The 25434-nt window shown below is 40.6% G+C and overlaps 1 protein-coding gene across 2 annotated transcripts; it reads right to left on the reverse strand.

The window, feature by feature from the left end:
• Positions 1-1479: 1479 nt before the first annotated feature.
• LOC122670104 (chaperonin CPN60-2, mitochondrial-like) lies at positions 1480-25434 on the reverse strand. Of its 2 annotated transcripts, none has more exons than XM_043867070.1 (20): positions 25292-25434; positions 25163-25187; positions 24885-25016; positions 24196-24355; positions 23558-23733; positions 23333-23428; positions 22890-22994; positions 22623-22709; positions 22420-22509; positions 22256-22336; positions 22105-22173; positions 21615-21692; positions 21403-21498; positions 21181-21280; positions 20992-21095; positions 20478-20583; positions 20274-20352; positions 20025-20142; positions 17312-17314; positions 1480-1493 (listed from the first exon to the last, which is right to left on the reverse strand). In XM_043867070.1, exons 1-18 carry the CDS (start codon positions 25327-25329, stop codon positions 20031-20033), a joined length of 1734 nt encoding a protein of 577 aa, XP_043723005.1. In that variant the 5' UTR covers positions 25330-25434; the 3' UTR covers positions 1480-1493; positions 17312-17314; positions 20025-20030. The 2 variants fall into 2 exon arrangements, with proteins under 2 accessions (XP_043723005.1, XP_043723006.1); XM_043867071.1 differs by lacking the exons at positions 1480-1493; positions 17312-17314 and adding exons at positions 13916-13929; positions 17890-17896.

Genomic DNA, 25434 nt, shown 5'->3' on the forward strand with positions numbered 1-25434 from the left:
GGTGTGATTGTGAGATCCAAAAGTTGATCCCAAAATAGAAGGTTAAGATGTAGGCTAAATCCAGCTAGTGGAATGGAGTGAAGGAAAATCGAGTGTGGTGGAAGTGAGATGGAATGGAGGTAAAAAACCCAGCAAGGTTTGGTGGACGGATGTTGGGTTATCACACTCAGGAAATCTGCAGCAAACCTGGGCAGAACAGCAGAGCAGCAGGGTATTCAGAACCTCCCTTCGAGTGGATGCAGCAGAGCAGATCTGAATATGATTGGGGCTTGATCCTGTTCTTCCAGAGGCCTTCACAGCTCTTGTGGCAACCTTGGATGGCAGTAGCAACAAAGGAGAATCGGGCAGGGTAAGGGGAGGAGGAAGAAGATAAGAGAAAGGAGGGATAATGGGATTCGGCTCTCCCAGCCAGGCTCCTAACAGCCCTTCAAGTCATGAGCACTTGATAAAGAAACCATATTCTTTTGCAGCGAGCAAATTTTCTTCATTCATAAATTCGTGGGGGAGGCTGAATAGCCCTTACAATAAAAAGAGAGCAATAACTTGCTTCTCAAGAAAGGAGAAAATAGAAACTTAACTAATTGATTTTACTTTAGAAAATTGAAACTTTCCTAATTCTTGACTGAACTAACTTAGAAACATAAAAAGCAATAAAGTTACAAAATTCTTGCCAATAAATTGACAAGTATGCCCCCCACGATACTGGGTTTGAGAGTCCCAGCAACTCCCAGCCCAATTGGGCTGGCCCAACTAGAAGTTGGTTGGCTCTATGGCCCATGGGGTTGGTTTACCGATTTGTGGATTGAGCCAGCCCATCTCCCACTAGTCTTCCTAGAGTACTTCTTGCCAAACAGCTTGGCTTCTGCATCAGTTGGTCACAATGGAGCAACCTTACCATTGCACCAAGGCCCGCCCTCATTTGTATTTATTACCTATTTTTGAAAAATCATTTGTGATAATTAATTATGGACCATAAATAATAATCATTTGGTTACTATTTATATAATTAGAAATAGGTTTAGTAATTCCTATTTGTAGAATATATTCTCTAAATCTGAAACTTCTATTGTACATCATGGGATTCCAAGTCACAACATTTGATTCTGACATTCATTCAAGTTCCACATTGATCTATCCATCCAAAAAAAAAGTCCCACATTGATCATACACTTCTTTCCATTTTTCTCTTTTTCAATTCTTGAATTGAGTTTCAGCAAAGAGAAGAACCATCAAGCCCCTGATGTAGGACAGGTTTGGGAAACCACATATTTCATCACAATCAGTCCTATTCCAGCCAAACAAGTATGATTTATTGGGGTTTGCAGGCTGCTGTAGTTGAAAGAAATAATGGAAGGGACTTAAGAAATGAAAATGGGGTTGGGAGAAATATGATAATTAAATAGGGATAGTTTGCTGTAGGTATAGAGTTTGAAAGACAGGAGTGGATAGAAGAAGAAAAAGAAGAAGGTAGAGAAGAAAGAAGATCATGTTGGCTTCACACCATTTTGGAGTCACTCCAGCTTGGCTTCACACCATCTTGAATTGCATAGAATCGCTCATGCTTTCATTCCTTCCTTGCTTCCTTGCTTATCTTCCATCTCCAAATACAGTCTTTTTAAACCTTAAAAAGAAAAAAAAGAACCTAATTACTACTTTTCCAGCAATAACTACTCTGTAATAACTACTTCTCCAGCAATAACTCCCTAATAACTCCCTTCCAACATTAGTACACAACAATTCTGGCCCCAAATAAAAATACAACAAAATAATAAAAAGAATTACACATAATGCTGGTCATTTATCCACAATGAAGTGACATGTGGCTGCATAAATCCTTGAGTGATGTCCTCATCAGCCCCTCACACAGGAGTTTGGATTTCTTTTTGATAAAATCTCAGAAATTGGGAGAATGACTTGTGTCAATGAGACACAGGCCCGCTTTATTTATAATGAAGAATAGAAAATTCTAGAATGAGTACGAGACCAATGTAGATAGATTTAAAATTAGGGAAAGGCTTGGATGATCTATTCACCCCAAGCACCTCTTTATTTATAAGAGTAATGAAACCATAAAAATATGTACATGAGCAATGTGGGACTAAACCACATACAAAACAAAGGGAAAAAGGTTCAGAATACTCTCCACGGTATTCTGGCCCATATATCTAACACTTCCCCTCAAGTTGGGGCATATATATCATGCATGCCCAACTTGACTAAGATAGGATGAAACAGCTTGCTTCTCAGTCCTTTAGTGAACACATCAGCAAGTTGATCAGTAGTCTTCACAAAAGGAAAACAAATGAGGCCGGCTTTAAGCTTTTCTTTGATGAAATGTCGGTCAACCTCAACATGCTTAGTGCGATCATGCTGGACAGGGTTATGAGCAATGCTAATGGCAGCTTTATTGTGACAATAAAGCATCATGGGAAGATGGACAGCAACACCAATATCCTGCAATAATCCTCTAAGCCATAGAAGTTCACAAATGCCTTGGGCCATTGCACGAAACTCGGCTTCAGCACTGGACCTTGCCACAACATTCTGCTTTTTGCTACGCCACGTAACAAGGTTCCCACCCACAAAGGAACAATAGCTAGAGATAGATTTCCTGTCAGTTGAACCAGCCCAATCGGCATCAGTATAAGCTTCAATCTTGAGGTGACCATTGGTAGATAAGAGGATTCCCTTTCCTGGAGCAGACTTCAAATACCTCAAAATACGACGGACTGTATCCATATGAGAGGAATAGGGATCATGCATGAATTGGCTCATCATACTTACAGCAACTGCTATGTCAGGTCTTGTGTGTGAAAGGTAGATTAGTTTGCCCACTAACCGCTGATAACCACCCTTGTCAACAAGTTCACCCTCTTTCTCCCTAAGTTTTGTAGTAGCATCCATAGGAGTATCTGAAGGATAACACCCTAGCAGCCCTGTCTCAGTCAATAGATCAAGGACATATTTTCTTTGAGAAAGAAAGATGCCCTTTGAAGAGAGAGCAACTTCTATCCCTAGAAAATATTTTAGAGGGCCTAGATCTTTGACCTCAAACTCACGACCAAGGAGAGTCTTTAAATTTCTGATAGCAGCATCATCATTACCAGTCACCACGATATCATCCACATAGACTATGAGAAGAGTAACCTTGTCACCAACTCGTCTGATGAACAAAGTGTGATCAGCATTGCTCTGCTTATAACCTGCTGAAATCATAGCCTTATGAAATCTGCCAAACCAGGCCCTAGGTGAGTACTTTAGCCCATAGAGAGCATGTTTCAACTTACAGACCCTGCCCCTAGTCTGGTCATCAGAGAAGCCTGGTGGAATGTCCATATATACCTGCTCCTCAAGCTCCCCATGGAAGAAGGCATTCTTTACATCTAACTGCTGAAGATCCCACCCAAGATTTGCAGCACAAGATAATAACACCTTGATGGTGTTGAGTTTTGCCACTAGTGCAAAGGTCTCCCGATAGTCAACTCCATAAGTCTGAGTGAACCCCTTTACAACCAGACGTGCCTTATACCGATCCATTGAACCATCAGCCTTCTGTTTGACCACGAAGACCCATTTACATCCCAATGGTTTTTTCCCTGGAGGAAGAGCCACAGGATCCCACGTATTATTTTTATGTAGTGCTCTCATTTCTTCCAACATTGCAGCCTTCCACTTTCCATCTGTATATGCTTCCTGCCAATTTTTAGGAATAGAGACAGAAGAAAGAGAAGATACAAAAGCACGAAAAGAAGGAGAAAGAGAGCTATAAGAAATAAAGCGAGATATGGGATGTAAAGTGCAAGTCCTAGTACCTTTGTGATGAGCAATAGGGAGGTCGGAAGAAGAGGGATTACCAGGAGATGAAGGGTTTGGGTCTGGAGCCGGCAATTGGATGGGTACTGGTGCTAAAGTGGGTTGCAGCTGCCCTCTGTTGGATCTGCCCCTTGTATAGGTGATGATGTTGGAGTTGTCAATTCTCTTATGAAATTCACCAATAGTTCTCTAGACTGGAGTCAGCTCCCCCTGGATAGGAACATTAACAACACTATTTTCTATGGTCTCCCCCTGTAAAGGATTCCCATCAGGTGAGGGAGGAATAGCCAGAGGAAGTTGGACATCCAAAGTAGGCTGGGCAGCAGCCGTGGGTGGTAAAGAAGGCTGGACAGAAGCCGTGGGTGGTGGTAAAGTAGGCTGGGTAGCAGCCGTGGGTGGTAAAGAAGGCTGGACAGCAGCCTGAGGAACCTCCGGTAGAGGAATCTCAAAAGGCACATCTTCACTAGAACTCTCCCCCTGAAGAGGTGGCGAAGAATAGTAAGAAAGGGACTCATGGAAAATAACATCCATACTAACCATGGTACGGCGGGAAGGGGGATGGTAACACTTATAACCTTTCTGGGTCGGAGAATAACCCAAGAAAATACAACGGAGTCCCCGAGGTTCAAGTTTGCTAGGAGATCTAGTATCCCTAGCATAACATACACAACCAAACACCTTGGGAGGCACAATAAATGAGGAATTTCCCATTAAAACATTAGAGGGGCTGCGAGAGTTAAGAACCCTAGAAGGCAGCCTATTGATGAGATAGGCCGCTGTGAGAACCGCATCCCCCCAATATTGAGATGGGACATTCCTCGCAAACATCAAAGCCCTGGCCATCTCTAACAAGTGGCGATTTTTCCTTTCTGCCACACAATTCTGGGCAGGGGTATCAACACAACTAGTTTCATGAAGTATGCCATGATCAGCCAAATATTTTTGAAATTGTGATTCTATATACTCTGTTCCATTATCACTTCTCAATATTTTGAGAGTAGCCTGGAACTGAGTTTGTATCATTTTATGAAAATGCTGAAAACATGAAAAAACTTGATTTTTGGTGTGCAAAAGATACACCCAGGTATGCCTAGAACGACAATCAATGAAAGAGACAAACCAACAATGGCCAGAAATAGAGGGTTTACGACTAGGGCTCTAAACATCAGAATGCACCAAATTAAAACAAAAAGAACTCCTTTTATTGGAAATTGGATAATTTGAACGTGTCTGTTTGGCCAGAACACAAGCCTCACAAAAAAAGTCATCCTTAGTACAAAGGGTGACCAGACTAGAAAATAAATGAGCTAAGATTCCTAAAGGGGGGTGACCTAACCTAGAGTGCCACTGGTAGAGTTCAGAAGAGACCATGAAGTTCTGGTGTGGCGAAGAATGTAATGGTGGTGGAGAGAAGCGACCGTCATCAAGCATGTACAGCCCACCGTGCATTTTATCCAATCCAATCGTCTTCCCAGATTCCAGATCCTGAAACACACAATGAGAAGGAAAGAAAGTGACTTTGCAGTTAAGATCATGAGTAATACTACTAATGGAAAGAAGGTTAGTAGTAAAGTTATGAATGTGCAAAACAGAAGACAAGAGAAGAGAGGAAGTGCAGTTGATGATTCCCTTTCCAGATATGGAAGAAAGAGAACCATCAGCCACCTTGACCTTGTCTTTCCCTGAAGTGGGAGAATATCTGTGAAACAAATTAGAGGAACCGGTCATATAATCTGTAGCTCCAGAATCTATGATCCAAGGATGGGAAGCTACAGAAGCACAATGACCTCCAAATGGAATACCTGACCTGGCAAAGTATGAACCTGAAGGAGCAGAAGAATTGGCAGTAGCTGATGTAGTAAAGGCAGCAGCAGTGGAAGACCTTAGCATACGTAGGAGTGCCTGTAGATCATCCTGGGATAAACCAGTGTCAGTAACAGGGGCTACAGTAACAGTCTCACTCTGATGGGCCTTAGTCTTGGTCTTGGTCTTGGTCTTGGCAGCCCTTTTAGCTTCAAAATCAGCTGGTTTCCCATGAAGTTTCCATCACTTCTCCTTGGTGTGATAGGGTTTGTGACAGTGCTCACAAACAACGGTCCCTGTAGTAGAATCACCAAGAGAAGCAGTGCCACTAGGTGCAGGAGTGGCAGGGGCAGCAACCTTGAGAGTTGATCTGTCAGTAATAGGAGGGTGCAACATGGCAGCCCTACGGTTCTCCCCAGAGGACACCAATGCATAAGATTGTTCAAGTGTGGGAAAAGGCTTATGGCCCAACACCTGAACACGGATCTGATCATACTCTACATTTAAGCCAGCCAAAAAATTATATACTCTGATCTTGTCCACGTGCTTCTTATAGGAAGCAATATCAACCACTGTAGTAGGGTGGAAGTCAGAGAAATGGTCCAACTGTTGCCACAGACTGCGGAGAGTAGCATAGTATTTCGAAACTGAAAGGTCTCCCTGAATGGTGTGAAGGACCTTCTTCCGAAGTTCATATACTTGGGCATCATTGCCAAGCTGCCCATAGGTTTCCTTGCACGCAACCCAAATCTGGGAGGCAGTGTCCAGAAGAAGAAAGTTATGCTGTAAATCTGAAGTCATAGAGCCTATCAGATAAGACATGAGAACACCATTATTGGCAAGCCACTGTTCCTGAGCAGGTCCTTGTTCAGTGGGCATAACACAAGTGCCATTAATATGGCTGGTGAGACCACGACCGACAATGGCAAAGGAGGCAAATCTGGACCATAGGAGGTAATTCGAGCCATCAAGTTTAATAGGATTTGGTGGGAAGCTGTGGTAGTCTGTCTTGCTGTGACCATCATTAAGTGACTGATCTGAAGTAGCTGAAGAATTGATAGAATCACCCATACTGGCAGCAAATAAGTCCAATATTAATTTCAAATTAAGGGCTGAATCACCCCTCCAAAAATCAGAACCAGTAGCACATGAAGAGTCCTATATCGATATTGTCAGGGTTTTGGAAAAAACCCTGAATTGTGGAAATCGATAAAGGGAAAAGGGAGGGACAAAACTGCAGATAAATGGCTTCAACTGAAGTCGATTGACCCTTTATAGATTTCCACAATTCAGGGTATTTTCCAAGACCCTGACAATATCGATATAGGACTCTTCATGTGCTACTGGTTCTTATTTTTGGTGCATTTTGATATCTATGCACCAAATTAGGGAAAGGCTTGGATGATCTATTCACCCCAAGCACCTCTTTATTTATAAGAGTAATGAAACCAATTAAAACAAAACAAATTAGATTTAGGAGTAACAACCAAAATACTCCTATTGACAATTCTACCCTTGTACCCATATTACAACACTCGCCCTCAAGTTGGTGCATAGATATCAATCATGCCCAACTTGCTAACAATAGAACTAAACAACTTAGAACTTAGGCTTTTGGTTAGAACATCTGCAAACTGATCATCTGAAGGAACGAAAGTAATCCACATCTGACCACTATCATCAAGTTTCTCCTTAATGAAATGACGGTCTATCTCCACGTGCTTTGTTTGATCACGATGAACAGGGTTGTGAGCAATGCTGATTGCAGACTTACTGTCAGAGTACAAACGCATAGGCATATCAACCTCAATTCCAAGGTCTTGCAATAACCCTTGGAGCCAAAGAGCCTCACAAATACCTTGGGCCATAGCCCGAAACTCAGCCTTTGCACTAGAACGAGCCACAACCGTTTGCTCCTTGCTCCTCTAGGTGACAAGATTTCCTCCAACATAAGTACAGTAGCTAGGAGTAGAAAGCCTGTCATCAGGTGACCCAACCCAATTTGCATCTGTATATGTTTCAACATTCATGTGACCATAAGGAGAAACCAAAATTCTTTTCCTTGGTGAAGCTTTCAAATATCTCAAAATTCTGTAGACGGCATCCAAATGTGTAGAATAGGGGTCATACATATACTGGCTTACCAGACTTACTGCAAAGGCAATATCTAGACGAGTGTGGGACAAGTAAATCAGTCGTCCTACCAATCTCTGGTACTACTCTATTAACTGGTTCCCCCTCTTTTGACCGAAGGTGGCAATTAGGCTCTACAAGGGTGTCAGTTGGCTTACATCCCAACATACCTGTTTCAGATAATAAATCCATGGTGTACTTTCTTTGAGATAAAGAAATTCCTTTGTTAGAATAGGCAACCTCAATACCCAAGAAGTACCTAAGCTTACCCAGATCTTTGATCTCAAACTCAATACCCAGAAACTTCTTCAAAGAATCAATCTCCTCCTGGCTACATACACTATCAATATTGTCACATATTTGGTAGTTCTTTTAATAAAAAGTGTGTGATCTGCATTGCTTTGCTTGAACCCAATGGAGACCATAGCTTTATGAAACCTACCAAATCATGCCCTAGGAGATTGCTTCAACTCATAAAGATCTCGATTGAGCTTACATACCTTTCCCTGAGTCTTCTGAGAATCAAAACCTGGTGGAATATCCATGTAGACTTCTTCAGCCAATTCACCATGCAAGAACGCGTTTGTTACATCAAGCTGAAATAAGTCCCATCCCTGATTTACTGCATAAGACTGGTTAACTCTCATAGTGTTCATCTTAGCCACTGGAGCAAACGTCTCCTGGTAGTCAATCCCATATGTCTGAATAAAGCCTTTAGCAACCAGCCTGGCTTTATATCTCTCAATACTTCCATCAGCCTTGTGTTTGACAACAAAGACCCATTTACACCCTACAACTCTCTTTCCCGGTGGAAGCTGAACCAAATCCCACGTGTTATTTTTGACAAAGGCTCTCATCTCTTCCTCCATAGCTTCTTTCCAATCCGAATGTGCCACTGCCTCCTGCCAGGAGCTAGGAAGCGAAACAGAGGACAAAGAAGCAAGAAAGGTTTGGAAACTAGGTGACAACGAGTCATAAGAAACCACATTAGAAATTGGGTGATGAGTACAACTACGTTTACCTTTCCTAACAGCAATAGGAAGATCTAAAGTAGGATCATTAGGAGGAGCAGATGGAAGCTTACCAGAGGGCTCAAAATTAGTAGGACTTGGAACCATTTCAGTTAATTCTGTAGGAGAGATGGTAGTAGGCCGGTTCTGGTCATACTTTCTCTTCCTGGCATATATCTGAAGTAACTTATCTCCCTGAACCATTTTTTCCTTGCCTGGCTAAATGATGGTTTCAATAGGCTCAGGAGTCTCCCCCTGAACAGGAACCTCACTTTGGCTTTGCTCCTGTTCTTGAGTCCTGACTAGTAACCCCATCGTCAAGAACATCCTCTTCTTCCCATGGTAGATCTATAGAAATTTGGAGGACTTCTTCCTGGTGAATGGACTCCCCCTAAAGAGGGAAAGGGTAAAAGGGAACATCTTTCTGAAAAATAACATCCATGGAAACGAAGATTTTTCGAGAAGGATGGTAACATTTATATTCTTTTTGGGTAGCAGAGTACCCCAAAAAAATACATTTAAGACCCCGGGGATATAATTTCCCATGGAAATGGTAATTACGAACAAAAGCAACACAGCCAAAAACTTTAGGAGGGACCAGAAAGGTAACAGTACCAAGCAGGGTTTCGATGAAACTCTTATTATTGAGGACACGAGAGGGCATCCTATTAATAAGAAAGGCTGCAGTGCTAACAGCATCCCCCCAAAACCGAACAGGGACATTCATAGTAAACATTAGTGACCTAGCAACCTCAAGAAGGTGACGGTTTTTTCTCTCTGCCACTCCATGTTGAAGTGGAGTATCAACACAGGATGTTTGATGGATAATCCCATGGGCAGAAAAATAGAATTGAAATGTCCCAACTGAGTACTTTGTGCCCGTAGAATTCTGATTTTAGCATCAAACCGAGTGGAAACCATGTTGTGAAAATGCTGAAATATAGAAAACACATCACTCTTCTGTTGCATTAAATAAACCCAAGTTGTATGACTAAAACAATTAATAAAAGTCACAAACCATCGATAACCAGAAGAAGATACCACACGGGCAGGGCCCCACACATCAGAATGAATTAAACTAAAAGGAACTAAACTACAATTATCCGACACAGGGTAGGTATTCCAAGTTTGTTTTGCAAGAATGCAAGCATCACAATGAAAATTGTTCAAATTACATGATTAGTAAAACTAGGAAATAAACTAGAAAGAGTTCTTAAGGGTGGGTGTCCCAGTCGACAATGCCAAGTGTGCAAATCAGCAAGGGCTTTGGAAGCAGATCCTGGGAGAGAAGCCACGATATATAATGCAGTAGGAGGCTGCTCTAACAGGTGCAGGCCACCTTCCAACTTACCACATGCAATCGTATTGCCCGTTTCCAAGTTCTGATAAACACAGTGAGAAGGAAAGAAAGTCACTTTACAATTGAGCTCACGTGTAATACTACTAATGGATAACAGGTTAGTGGAAAATTTGGGGACATGAAGAAAAAAATATAAGGAAAGGGAAGGGGAACAATGTATAACACCCTTATTAGATATAGGGGAAAAAGAACCATTAGCAACTCAGACTTTATGGTTACTAGCTAATGGAAAATACTTGGAAAATTTTTTAGGAGAACTCGTCATGTGATCAATAGCGCTAGAGTCAATGATCCAAGAAAACGATTTGACGGAGGAGCTATGACCATAAAACGGAATACCTGTGGTAGAACTGGCAGAGGAAGTTGCAGTATTGGCAGAGGCAACATGGGCATGGGCCGAAGGTGCTGAAGTAGTAGATTCCAGCCTAGACATCAAACCCCGCAAGTGAGTCATCTCATCAGTAGAGAGGGGTGTACTAGAGGAAGCATCCTCAGAGATGGACTGGTGGGCAGCACTGCCTCCAGTTCTTAGCTGACCACGCCCACGAGGCTCAGGTGGACGACCATGGAGTTTCCAACAACGATCCTTGGTGTGGCGTTCCTTCCCACGGTAGTTACACTTCACAGGAGGGCGACCAAATTGAGCAGCAGGACCACGATTCTGGACCACAGGTGAGCCAGGAGAGGAGGTCAGAGCCCCCTTGGAGGGAGCCGTATATAGGGCAGCGCGCTCCACAGGTGGAGGGTGCATCATAGATTCATGTCGGCTTTCTTCTGAGGCCACAATTGCATAGCCCTGTGCAAGGGAAGGAAAGGGATCCTTATTCAAGACATGAGAACGGATGGGATCATACTCCATATTTAGGCCCGTCAAAAAATCATACACCCAAAGCTTCTTTCCATTGGCGGTAGGCAATAGTGTTAGCCTGACATGTAGCAGTAAACTTCCCATAGAAATCCAAGGTCAACCAAATACCCTGCATGGCATTATAGTATTGTCTGAGAGTAAGATCCTTCTGTTCCATCTTATGATTCTTTCGACGGAGTTTGTGGCACTGGGCAGCATTACCGACCTTATAATTGGTTTCTTTGGCAACACTCCATACATAAGCAACAGTCTCCAACAGAAGATAACTCTGGGAAATAGCAGGATCAATCGAACTGAGAAGAAAGGACATCACAAGGCACTCATCGAGATCCTATTCATCTTGGGTTTTCCCTGTAGCAGTTGGACGAACAGAGGTACCCGTCAGATGGCCTTTCAAACTACAGGAACCAACAATAAGCGAAACAGACCTCGACCACATGAGGTAATTATTGCCATCAAGTTTAACAGAGTTGGTCTGGAAGGTAGGGAAATCCTTCTCACGGTGCACAAAGGACCCTCCTTGTCCAGAAGAAATGGCAGAATTTTCGTCGTCAGACATGGCCGCAAAGAAAGGCAAAAAAAAATTCACAAGGCTTCACTCAAAGAAGCAGTACATAAAAAAAATCTCCAAGATAAATGGGAGATTTATCGCATGATAGAAGGAAAGGGCCCTTGGTGTGACGACCCAAACCCAGGATAAGGGTAAGAGTACAACCCTCGCGGGCGATGATCTTACGATCAGTTTCTTTACTTAGCATGTGTCTAGAAGTTGGCTGGATTTTTTTATATTTAATTAGTATGCAAGCATGCCACCTTTTCTAACTACGCGGAAGATTATCAAGCAACGTATCATCAAATTCAAAATAAATATATGTCTTCATCCTAATTGGTGGCAAATCCAAATAATCACTATATGTTCATCCATAAGAGCTAACAAAAAAAGAAAATAAACAGAATCCAAGTCAAATTGTGTTACATCCAACCATTATATCCAAATTCAATTTATAAAATATCCTAATAACCATTATTCAAATCTCCAAGTTTATCAAGCATCATAATCTGCATCTTGCTGCTCCTGGTCACCTGTGGAGTTCGTGCACTGGCATGTTTCATCATCTGTGTCTGAAAAATAAAAGGGTGAGCTAGACAGCCCAGTGAGACAAAGCATAGATAAAACATGCATTAATAGGCACAACTTACACATACAAACAATGCATGAACTATAGTCAAAACTAAGTACATTAATGCAAGTCATTTTGGTTCTACTGCATGTGCACATATGGTAAAGGTGAGGAACACGACCATTGATCTGACAGCTGCCAGTTCTTGCATTACCCGACAGAACACCACCGGGAGTCATTTCTCTTTTACCCCTGCTAACCTTATCGGGTCTGGGATCAAGTAAGCTCCCCTGTGGGCGGTCTTGATCCGGTTCTAGAGGAGTAAGGAATTCCCATCCTTACCCTCATTCTGGTTCTGGAGGACAGTGTGCTCTCCTGTGGGAGGTCTTATCCTCAATTCTGTTCTGGTGTCCTCATCCAGCACCTAACCCCCTACTGGAAAGGGGTGCAGTTTGGGTTCTAGTTCTGAATTCCAAGTGTCTGGATCTGGGACCTTATGTCCAATTCTTTCTTTATATTCTGAATGAGATTCTAACATATACTGTCATGGTATTTCACCACATTCATATAATTCTAAACTCATGATACATACATGGCATGTCACTCATAGTAAAGCATGAAACAAAAATCCAATACTTGTAAATATCATAAACAATCCCAAAGCATCTGAAATATAAGAGATAACGGTTCACTCACATAACATAGTATAAGAGGCATATTAATCCATGTAAAATCCATGATTATACTCACCTTGGTACCTGAATAGAAATACACTTTTACAAAATCTTTAGTTTCTCTCCCGTACAATGTACAGACCCTAGGTATGCTCATCTATCACATCATATTAATCTTTTCAGATTCTGTCCCATTTTGCGCAGAGTCACTTCCTAATGCCATAACTTCTAACATAGACATCCAGTGGATATAAAACTTATATATTATTTAACTAGGCTTAAAATCCCACAAATCATATGAAGGACCCATCTCTAGAATAAGCCTCGAAGGCCCTTCAAATCCAAGCCCAAACTAGGGTACTGACAGGAACTTTTTCTGCCAAACAGAATGACCTTTGTGCACTAAAAGTGCCTTAACACAATCGTTAAAAATTCAAATGGCTCTCCGTTTTTTTTATGTTAAACTAGACTCATAAATACACAAATCGTAAGGAGACATTAACCTAATTTAAGGTCTCTAAGTCTGCTAAAAAATTGAGCACAACTCGGGTTCAAAACTGTAACAAAACCTGCACTCAGGATTGAGCACAGTGTGGTAAAAATATAATTTGTCCCTCTTCCAGAAACCAATTTAATCGGATTTTTTTATGGGTAATACTAGACGTATAGGGACATGTTTCATCAGAAGAGGTCATATTCGGATTTGGCCAATAGGTCACCCGAAAATCAGTCACAAGGACAGACAAGTGTGCTGGACAGAAATACATTAACTTCATAATGATACCCAAAATACGTGCACTTCCAGAATGAATTAGGGGCTTAAATACATCTATAAAAAGTTCTATCTGTCCACTTCACAACCATATAAATTTAAAATCTTAATTCTAATTCGTTTAAAAGCTATGATTTTTACAAAAAAGGTGCACAGAAAAATCTGTGCAGGGAATATCAAGAATAACAGTCTCTTAAAAGACCATCATCCTTGACGATGATGCAAAACAAGGTCTGAGAATACGATCCTATAAAATACGGGATTGTTGTGGCAAGGAACATCATATACGGGATAGGTGCTGGAAATTACATGGGCGTCCCTCTAACACTCAGGGTCACGGTTAGGATCGTCCCTCTTCTACCAGAGCTCATCATACTTCATTTGAGGACACTGCTACTGAGTAGTCTCTTTCTCAGGAGGAACTTCTTCACCTATGTCATCTCATGACTCGGCTAGACTCATCATCTTCACCAGCTCCATCTGCAACTTCTGCCACCTCCCTGCCAAAGCACTCTGACACCAACTCCATCCCCAGGTATTTCTTTTTGTGGCCATAGTTCCTTTGTCATACCCATTCCCTGGCTCAGGGGTTATTGTCTACTGATCACATGACCGATTCTCCCACTCAATTTTCCCAATACTCTACTTTGTCAGGTAATACCAAAGTCCAAGTGGTTGATGGTTCCTTCTCTTTTGTTTCTGGGAAGGGCATCATCAAATGCACTCCATCTTTATTCCTTTCTTCTGTTTTGCATGTTCCCAAGTTTTCTACTAACTTACTTTCTATTAGTAGTCTTACACGGGACCTCAATTGCAAATTAACTTTTTTTCTTGATCATTGTCTTTTTTAGGACTTGGTAAAAAGTCATACGATTGGTAGTGGGAAGGTGGCTGGTGGTCTTTACTTACTTGGTAGTTCTCCATCAGCATTGATTTCCCAGGCTGCTCTCTCTTGTTCAGATGCATCTGCATTGGCTGAATTACATCGGTGGCATCATCGTTTGGGTCACCCTCCTTTAGGCATTTTATCAGTTTTTCATTTCCCAGTTTAGTAAAAGCTTGTAATCCCAACAATTTTGTTTGTGATGCTTGCACTTTTGCAAAGCAAACTAGAGAAATTTATCCTATTTTTGATAATCGAAATGTGGTTCCTTTGGGTTAATCCATTCTGATGTCTGGGGTCTTACCCGTTGTGTTTCAACTTCTGTTTATAGGTGGTTTATTACTTATATTAATTGTTTTAGTCATACCACTTGGGTATATCGTATGCACCAGAAGAGTAATGTTTTTTCTTGTTTTCAAATGTTCCATCGAATGGTCTAAACCCAATTTGATGCCAAGGTTAAGATACTCCGGTCTAATAATGGGAAAGAATATTTTGATGGTTCTTTTCAAGCTTATTTGTCCACTCATGGTATTATATACCAGACTGGTTGTGTGGACACTCCCGCTCAGAATGGCGTTGCCAATAGGAAGAATCGACATCTCTTGGAAGTGGCCGATCTTTAATGTTTGTCATGTCTGTTCCACCACGGTTTTGGGGTGATGTTGTACTCCTGGTAGCATACCTTGTCAATCAGATGCCATCTAAGGTGTTGGCATCTCACTGCCCAATTGAAGTTTTATTGGGCTCTTCTACTTTTGTGGTGCCTCCCAAAGTATTTGGCTGTGTGGTATTTGCTCGCAATCACCATGTTCACAGCAAATTCGATCCCAAAGGATTGCGATGTATTTTTTTGGGTTATTCTGCTACCCAGAAAGGATATATGTGCTATCATCCTCCTTCCAGAAAATTGATTGTTACTATGGATGTTATTTTTCGAGAATCGGAGAGATATTTTCCATCTCATTCTTCTTCAAGGGGAGTCTACCAGTGAAGAGGTGCCTTTGATCACTGAATTGGACATACCTGTTGTGGAAGACCCAACGGTTGAACTCGAAGATGGCATAACAGGACAGGAACAAGAGCAATCTCAAGTTCAGGGGGAGACTGGGGAATTTGATAACCTAAAGGTATTTACTCGAGGAACGTGGCATAAACCAAAGCAAGTTGATAATACCACCACTACTACGCTGGACAAATCATTGCTCCCTGATCCAAGTTCTCCTCCTCCTTCTGTTGGTGAGTCTCCTTTGGATTTTGATCTAAATTTACCAATTGCTATTTGTAAACCAGTAGAACTTGTACTCTACATCCCATATCTAACGTCATTATGAGTCTCTTTCTCCTTCTTTCCATGTTTTTGTTTCCTCCTTGTCTTCTATTTCCATCCCTAACACCTAGCAGGAAGCAATGGCTAATTTAAGATGGAAAGATGCAATGAACGAAGAATTGAGGGCACTGAGAGAAAATGACACTTGGGATTTGGTCAGTCTCCCTCCAGGAAAGAGATTGGTTGGCTGCAAGTGGGTCTTTGTAGTCAAACATAAGTCTGATGGAACAGTGGAAAGATATAAGGCAAGGTTGGTTGCCAGGGGATTCACTCAGACACATGGAATTGACTATCAAGAAACCTTCGCCCCAGTAGAAAAAATGAACACTGTCACAATTATTATCTCTTGTGCAGCTAATCAAGGATGGGATCTTCAACAACTAGATGTAAAGAACGCCTTTCTTCATGGGGAGCTTGAAGAGGAGGTATACATGGACATTCCACCTAGCTTTGTTGCCGGAGAAACCCAGGGCAAGGTTGTCGTCTCAAGAAGGCCTTATATGAACTAGAACAGTCGCCGAGAGCTTGGTTTGGTCGTTTTCATAGAGCCATGGTGTCAATTAGCTACAAACAAAGTAATGTTGATCATCCTTTGTTTATCAAGAAGATAGGGCAGCATATCACAGTATTGATCGTTTATGTGGACGACATTATCATCACTGGAAGTGATGTTGATGAAATAGGTAAATTGAAGACCTATTTGGGAACTGAGTTTGAAATCAAGGATCTGGGAAGACTAAGATATTTTCTTGGGATTGAGGTTGCTTATTCAGCTCAAGGTATATTTCTCTCTCAACAAAAATATACATTTGGACCTTTTTTCTAAAACAGGAATATTGGGTCGTAAGCCTGTAGACACTCCCTTGGAGCCAAATACTCACCTAAAGAGTAAAGATGGAGATCCGGTGGAGAAAGGCAGCTATCAAAGACTAGTTGATCGATTGATTTACTTATCACACATATGTCCTAATATAGCATTTACAGTTAGTGTGGTAAGTCAGTATATGCATGATCCTCATTCCACTCATCAAGAGGCAGCATATAGGATCCTTCGATATTTGAAGTCTTCTCCTGGGAAAGGTGTCCTTTTTTCTCCTCAGGGTCACTTGAGAGTTGAGGCTTACACTAATGCAGATATTGTACTTTTGTTGGTGGGAATTTTGTGATTTGGGACAGAGCAAGAAGCAAGCTATAGTTGCCCGATCCAGTGCAGAAATGGAATTTCGAGCTATGGCCCATGAAATTTGTGAGCTTCTTTGGCTACAAGGACTCCTTCATGATTTATGTGTTCCTGTTGAGCTACCTATGCGTCTATACTGTGACAGCATATCAACAATAAGCATTGCTCGCAACCCAATTCACGCGATCGTACCAAGCATATTGAAATCGATCGTCATTTCATCAAGGAAAAGCTGGTGCAAGGAGCAATATCCATTCCCTTTGTTCAGTCTAGTGACCAATTGGCTGATATTTTTACTAAGGGATTTAGTAGTAAAAGTTTTTATCTATTGTTAGCAAGTTGGGCATGTTTGATATTTATGCACCAACTTGAGGGGGAGTTTTGTAAAATGGGTTCAAGGGTATTTCTGTCCTAGGGGTATTTTTCCGTGTACCTATTCTAGAATGTTCTCTCATCTATTATAAATACAGAGGGACTGTGTTCATAAAGTCATAAACCATTATTCTCAAATCTCCACACTATGTATGATCCATAAATTATGATATGGTTTACAATTTGACGTCTATTCATTTCTAATGCATATTTAAGTTGTTTTACTTTAATTATATGTGTTCTAGTACTAAACATTGCGTGAAATACACCGATTTAGATAATGTATACGACGCACACTACTAACCTAGGGTCCGATGTCAAACTATTTTTGGTTGTGTTTTTTAAAAATCTAAGGGTTCCACTATGTTTAGAGGGCTAAAATAGGGTGTCTTAGGAAGTTTCAGTTAGCCCTCGAAACCAACCAACCATCCTCGAAACTTGCAGAAAAAATGTACAGGTTTCGACCAAAATTTCGGTTTTGCTCAAAACATTCCGAAACCTGAAACCTTGGCTATAACACAAAAAGAAAAGATACAAAACCAAAATAGAAACTACTAAGTTGCTAATGACTTAGCAACTAAATCTATTACAAAAATAGAAACTAACTACTTAAGCCCGTATAGGACTTAAATCCGTAACATTTGAGCTTACAGAATTGGTCTATTACAATAGAAAACTCAAAAATTCTGAGCCTATGGCCTATATAACCCATTGGGCATTCAAATTAAGCCTAACTTGAACCATAGGTTCAGCTGGGCCCAATAGTTTAAGCCAAATTCAAAACAAGCCCATCTTCTCTTCTTGATGGAATTTGGCATCATTTTGTCTTTTGGTACCCATTTCTTTAACGATTTTGGTGGTGTTTAAGCTCCCCCCGGGTTTTTTTTTTTTGGGGGGGGGAGGGAGGGGGGAGGGTGGTTGGTGTTTCTTGGTAAAATTTCAAGTTCTTGATTGAAGAAATCAAAGAACAGGTTTTAAGGTCAAAATAGTGGGTGGTTGCTAAGGATTATGTGAAAGCTTAATGGAAATGATCAAAGCTAGGCTCCAATCTTTTGCATTCACTGCGCAATAATATCCTTATATTTAGACCCTAAGAAACTAAGAAACCCAAGTCCTACTTTGACTTGAAATACTAAAAGTAAGACAGTAAGTCGGCAAATAAATCTGTACAATCCAACCAGAAAAGTATAAACCCTTCTGGAAAATACAAACAAATCTTGAATTAATCCCCATGGCTGATCTCTGCATAAAAGTGGTGAGCTTTCTGAGTGTCTTTCTTTTATTTTTTTTCTGCTATTATGTTTTTCTCTGTTATTACCGAACCAACAGGACTGAAAGATATTTGATCGATCTACTCTCATCCCTAGCCCTTCTTGTCCCAAATTCGATGTGGTGATACTTACCCCCAAAGTCCACCCTCTGGTGGAATATCAAACTGAGACATACTGTTCTCTGTTCTACCGCCAGGAACAACTAAAGGTACTTCTATTTGATGGCTCCGAGTACTGTTACTCTAGACTGTTACTTGGGTTCATAGGGCTTGGGAAGTTAGACATTATTATCCCAAAATGTCAGCTCCATCATAGTACTAATGAGAGAGATCCAATCCTCTTAGGGTCTGGTTTTCACCTTGAGAGTCGAGAGCCCAACAGCTCAGACACAGTGGAGGTAAAATGACCACTCTGTCCTCCATGAATGGTGGAAATTCTATCCATTGTACCACGGGACATGCTCTCATTGGCTACTGCATGCGTAGCCCTTGCACTCCCATTAAGAGAACGGTCCCCTTTTTTATTTGTTTGGTTATCAAACATCCCCTCCCTCCTTGATTCCTTAAATTTAGTTTTATTCTAGTTTTATTCCAAGTCTATCATCTCCTTTTAATATATAAGTCCCCTTATTTCCTTAACAGGCATTTAAGATTCTTTTTATGTACAGTCCTACCAATCTATTAATCAATTAGTCCAGTTAAGAATCAATAACTAACCGATCGAATAGAAACATATCCATGCTCGACATATAAAACCCGGATTGCCTTTAACACAGAAATAATGTAGGGCCTTAAATGTGTGACAACCAATCAACCAATTAGGGCAAATCGAAACTGACCGGGCCTTTTCTGTTGTCACCACTTAAAAAAGGCCAATGATTTATACATCAATTACCACAAAAAGTACAGCAATTTTCACGGCAAAGTAACCATTACCGATGCCCGATGGAGAAGACCCCAGGTAATCCAATTTTTTTCCTTGAGGTAATATTTCATTAAAAACATGAAACCATGCTCAAAACCTATTTAACACGGCAGGCTCGCATCACGAAACAAGTAACTACAAAACTCGGGGCTCATAGGCAGTACTCCAAAACACAATCTACAGCTCAAGCAAGCCTACCTGCCTTCGGTAATCTAAATCTTTTTTTTTTCTTTTTCTGAAACTTAATTCTGACCTAGGTGTGGATAAATAAATAAAGGTGCCGCTACAATAAGACATGTCCTTCATGCCAATGGCTGCTTGAACAAAACTTCCTACAACTTGATTTTTCCCTCTCAACTATGATTTACATGAAGTTTGTGCCTCTTAACAAGAAAAACCTAACACGAGTTTGGGTACGTGCAGAGTGAAAGAACAGAGATGCTATTCCCAAATTTATGGGGCTGAACAAGATTATTGTATACACCAAATATCTGGTTTGGAGATCATCACAGGGCGTCAATAATCCATGCCTCCCATGCCACCCATTCCACCACCCATAGCAGGAACTTTCTCATCCGTTGGAAGCTCAACCACCACAGATTCAGTAGTAGTCATCAATGAAGAGACGCTGCACACATGAAGAACTCAAATAGGTCACTAAAAGAAATTACAAAAAAAGAAAAGAAAAAAAGAAATGGCACAACGGAAAATAAGACTAAATATCAGAGGTCCTTCAGGGTTTTCATGACAATGGCATACCTAGCAGCATCCACCAATGCAGTTCTGATAACTTTCAAAGGGTCAATGATTCCAGCTTTCACCATGTCCACATATTCACCTGGTTGTTCAAAGAGATGAAGGAGGAGAAACTTTTCAAACTACTGTGATAAATATGAACGAACTCAGCAGAAATTTTTCTCAAAATATATTGTTATAAAAAAACATAAGAAAGTGCTTTCAAACCTTTAGCTGCATCATATCCAAGCTCAGGGTTATCCTGCTCCAATAGCTTGCCCACAACTACAGCCCCCTCAACCCCAGCATTGGAAGCAATTGTGTGAACAGGTGTCTGCATACATCATTATGAACATACTGGATGATACTCAAAATTACAGTAAGGTATGGACTAGAGTTTAGGTCTCATTAGGCTTTAAGCAACCAAACCACTAAAGCAATCACCGGTCCCAATGAAGCACCCCAAGTCAACAATATTATATTATCAAAGTAGAAAAAATCCAAGACCAGAAAAAAGTATTTAGGACTGTTTCATTAACCAAAACTTACCCAACCCATGACTGACTTGCTTAAATATTCCCACACCCTCTCTTACACCATGTGATTTGATCTGGTGATGTAATCATTGCCCTTACCAAATCAATTATTTTCTAACTAAAGTTATCATCTAAATCAATCGTCTTCTAACTGAAGTTCTCATCCACTTGTCTGGTAGTTGGAGCTTATGGACAAAGATTCATACCTTTAGGGCATTCTGAATAATCTGAACACCAATCTTCTGGTCAAAGTTGTCAATTGGCAATTTATCTAGTTCCTTAGATGCATAGAGAAGTGCAACCCCACCACCTGTGAATGCGCAAGGCATTGCTTAATAAAAATTGCCAAGTAAATGGATTATCAGACAGAAAATTTCAGTATAATAAAGGAACACCTGGTAAAATTCCCTCTTCCACTGCAGCCTTGGTGGCATTTAATGCATCGGTAACTCTATCCTTCTTCTCACTAACTTCAGCTTCGCTAGCACCTCCTATCTGCAAATAGAAACTTGTTAAGGTTCTATCAAAAGACTTAGAACATAAGAAAACAGTCACATAAAACCCTTATGAACATCAGTAATGAAACTAAAGCACAAATTAGGAGCCAGGTAGCAGACCTTCAAAACTGCAACACCACCAGAAAGCTTCGCCAGTCTTTCTTGCAGCTTCTCCTTCTCATAATCAGAAGTGCTTGATTCAATTGCAGACCTCAACTGTCAGAATAGCAGAATATAAATCAAAGTGCAGTTGGAAAAAATTTGCCATTTTCACTACCACGCACTAAGAAAACAATTCAGTTAAATTAAGAGGAAAAAAAATAAAAATAAACCTGTTCACATCTTTCCTCAATGGCTTTCTTGTCACCAGCCCCATCCAGAACGACAGTGTCGTCCTTACATACTGTCACCTACAAAGTCACTAACAAATAAGCAATAAAGCAAAAGGGAATCACAGAGCAAAAGACTATTAATACTAAATGGGAAAAAAAAGACATCTAGAAAGAGCATATCTTTGAAACTTCCAACCCAAACCCCCTCCCCAAAGAAAAAAAAAAACCCAACTCCCCAGGTGAAGGCAGGATATTTGATTCCAAGATGAGGTGACAACCAGCCTCTGCCCTTTCATCTGCGCTAACTGGCAAGGGAGAAATTGCTGGTTTCTCCTCACTCACCCATTCTAAATCTTGAACATATACACCTTACCCTATATGTCAAACCAACTCGCAGATGCATTGTACATGAGGAAAATAAAAGTAGATTGCATATAAGTAAATTATACAATTAAATAGTTCCACATGTTAGTTGGATGAGCCAAGTCACCTTTTTACATGAGCCAAGCATATCCAAGTCAACCTTTTCAAGGTTCAGGCCAAGCTCCTCCGTTATAACCTACAACATAAAAGAAGATGACTCAACGAAGAGTTCTTGCCATAGCTGAAGTCTGAACTCACCATGAGTTTAGTCCACATACTTCACCCCCAGTGAGAATGGCAAGATCTTGCAAGCAGGCCTTCCTGTTTTCTCCAAAACCAGGAGCTTTAATGGCACAGACCTATAAAATCAGATTAATTAATGAATGCTAGATCCACAAAACCAACAAAAAACTGTACCATGTTCTTTTGCAAACAGCCATACCTTGACTCCAGCGCGGAGCTTATTTAAAATGAGAGTGGCCAATGCATCACTTTCTACGTCTTCAGCAACAATCAACAAAGGCCTTTGCCTCTGAAACACCCAAGAAAATGTTGTCAAATAAACAGATACCACATTGTGCAGATACTCTAAGATTACTGTAGTAAACCACGGTGAATGCAATCAAAGCCAAAAGAAACGCTTACCTTCAGAGCCAACTCTAACACTTTAACCACAGCAGTTACACTTGAAACTTTCTTCTCATAGATTAAGATGAGAGGATCTTCTAATTCCTGTTACCAGATTAGAACAAGACTTGTTTCAGTGTACAGGCAGTTTCCAATGAACACAACCACGGCAATTGATTTCTTAAACAATAAACATTATTTGCAAGAGTAAACTCATGGATGCCCCATTAGACCATTAGAGTGGAACAAATTGGAGGATCCATAATCAGATGACAAGAGACTTACGCATTTTTGGTTCTTCGGATTAGTGATGAAATAAGGAGATATATAACCCCTATCCAATTTCATTCCCTCAACAACTTCCAGTTCATTATATAGTGTTCTTCCATCCTGCAAAAGATTGATGGTAAGTCCGATCCAAGACAATGGGAATGGGGAATATGGGCATTCCAACATCACAACTACACCCTTAGAAATAAACTCAACGCCATGGGAAGAAAAATGGCATCAGCAAGATGGGAAAACACCATCCACTTTCTTTCTTTTTCTCTTCGTTTCTTCCCCTGCCCTTCAATAACAGATATAATGCAACGAAGAAGAGGGACCAAGCATAGAAAACATTAAGAAGAAGATGAATGAACATGAGGTAAAGTAAGAAACGAAAGAAGAAAAAGACGGGAAGGAGGCTCCAACAGCAGCATGCAAAAAATGAGCATCAAGCAACTTACGGATATGGTGATGACTCCCTCTTTGCCAACTTTCTCCATAGCTTTTGCTATGAGCTCACCAATCTCTCTCTCTCCATTTGCTGATATTGTGCCAACCTTTCCCCAAACAGAATGAAATCAGCTGGCCTAGTTAATAAAAAACCATTCTACTACCAAATTGATGTACTTGTTTGTTACTACCCTTCACTTCTAAATATTGCAACAAAACAGGAAAAAGAAAAATACCTGTGCTATTTCTTCAGATGTGCTAATCATTCTTGCTCTGCTCTTGAGGTTTGCAACAACAGAATCAACTGCCATTGTGATTCCACGGCGCAGGTCCATTGCATTCATCCCAGCTGCAACTGATTTGCAGCCTTCAGAAAATATAGCACGGGTGAGGACTGTGGCACAGGTTGTACCTGCGTAAATGACAGATTCATTGCATTAGCCACACTCATTAACATGGCTAGCTAGGTGATGAACCAGATGAGAGAAAAAAAAGTTAACCAACAGAACCAGTATTAAGTAACTGGTGTTAAATCTTTTCCCACAGATGCCTCCATACAAAATGATTTATTTATTAAAACAATATGAAAAAGAACCAGAAGTTTTCTATTGTACCCTTTCTTTTTAAGGTTTTGGAGGGTTCAAAGAACGCCAAACATGAGTAAAGAGCAGGGGAAGGAAGTGGCTAAAAAGAATTCTTTCAAGGACATTATACATTGTATTAGTCTATAAAATCAGTAAGTAGCAGTCAAAAACTTTGAAAAAGAAGCATGCCAAGCTAACTTAAACAGTTAAATTCTAAAATACACAAGTATTTGCTACCTTGCTCAATCTTTCAATGAACCGAACCCCTAACATAGAGTTTAGAACCATACCATCGCCTGCCACATCATTCGTTGCATTTGCTACTTGCTTCACAAGGCTTGCACCCACGTTTTTAACTCTATCCTTGAACTCAATGCTCTTTGCTACAGTAACACCATCTTTTGTCACTTTGGGGGCACCGAAACTTTGTTCAATTACAACATTGCGTCCCTTTAAGAAAATAAAACACACATTCCTTTAACCATATAAACCAGGCGATAAAAAACAAAGAACTTGACACAATAAAGATATAAAAGAAACTATACTCCTGTAACTATTCATTTCAAATAATTTAGCTGTAACAAAGAACATTCCAGAAGGAATGGATCCTAAAAATCCTCTTAGAACCACCATAAGAACTCCAGAAACACTAAGTAATGCATAGTGTGACTCAGGAAGATAAAACACGTGTATTGCCTGCAATGTGATTTTCTCGATCGATTATCAATGAAAGAAAATATTAGCTTTAAATGACTTTGAATTTCTATAAATTAGTTCCACATAATTCGCACCATGCACTCAAATGGTTCAAAGTTTGAACCAAGTTGGCCTCTTTTCCACGGAGTATAATGCCAGAAACCTTATCCATAGCAAGAGCAATGGCCGCATATGGTTTAGGGTATAGGGTTTCATAGACATCAGGGCAACACCCAACCAATATCTAAAATAACATACGCAGCAGCAATCTACATTCTTTTACCTTGGGCCCCATGGTTACTCCAACAACATCAGAGAGCTCTTCAACACCTTTAAGCATCAAAGCACGAGCTTCGACACCAAATTTGATATCCTTGGCCGCAAAGTTTCTATTCCAATTCAACCTGCTACCAATCTGAAAACATAACCCAAACAAATTCAAGGAACGAAGAAAAAAAAATTCAAACCACTCCAAAACACGAAATTGATAAACTCCAATAAGAACAAATATATAATCCGGATAAAAAAAAAAAAACGAATAAGTGAAATACAAATCCTCACCTGCTGGCTACTGTTCCTAGCGATCCTGCAAAGCCAATAACAAAAGTGGAAATTTTAATAATGGTGAAGAATTGTCGTAAGAAAATGGCAGAACCCAGAAACAAAAAACGATACGAAACGAACACTAACCGGGCTTTAGAAGCGAGGTTGGCAGCCACGCGATACATGGTTGTTAGTGCTGCAGAAAAGCAAAGGAGAAGCAAAAACTGATACTAGTTTCGATATGAATTGAGCGTGTCGCTTTGCAGGGCGTAGTGTTGGGCGGTACGGCA

This window comes from Telopea speciosissima, chromosome 7 (assembly GCF_018873765.1).
Source record: "Telopea speciosissima isolate NSW1024214 ecotype Mountain lineage chromosome 7, Tspe_v1, whole genome shotgun sequence".
Classification (NCBI taxonomy): domain Eukaryota; kingdom Viridiplantae; phylum Streptophyta; class Magnoliopsida; order Proteales; family Proteaceae; genus Telopea; species Telopea speciosissima.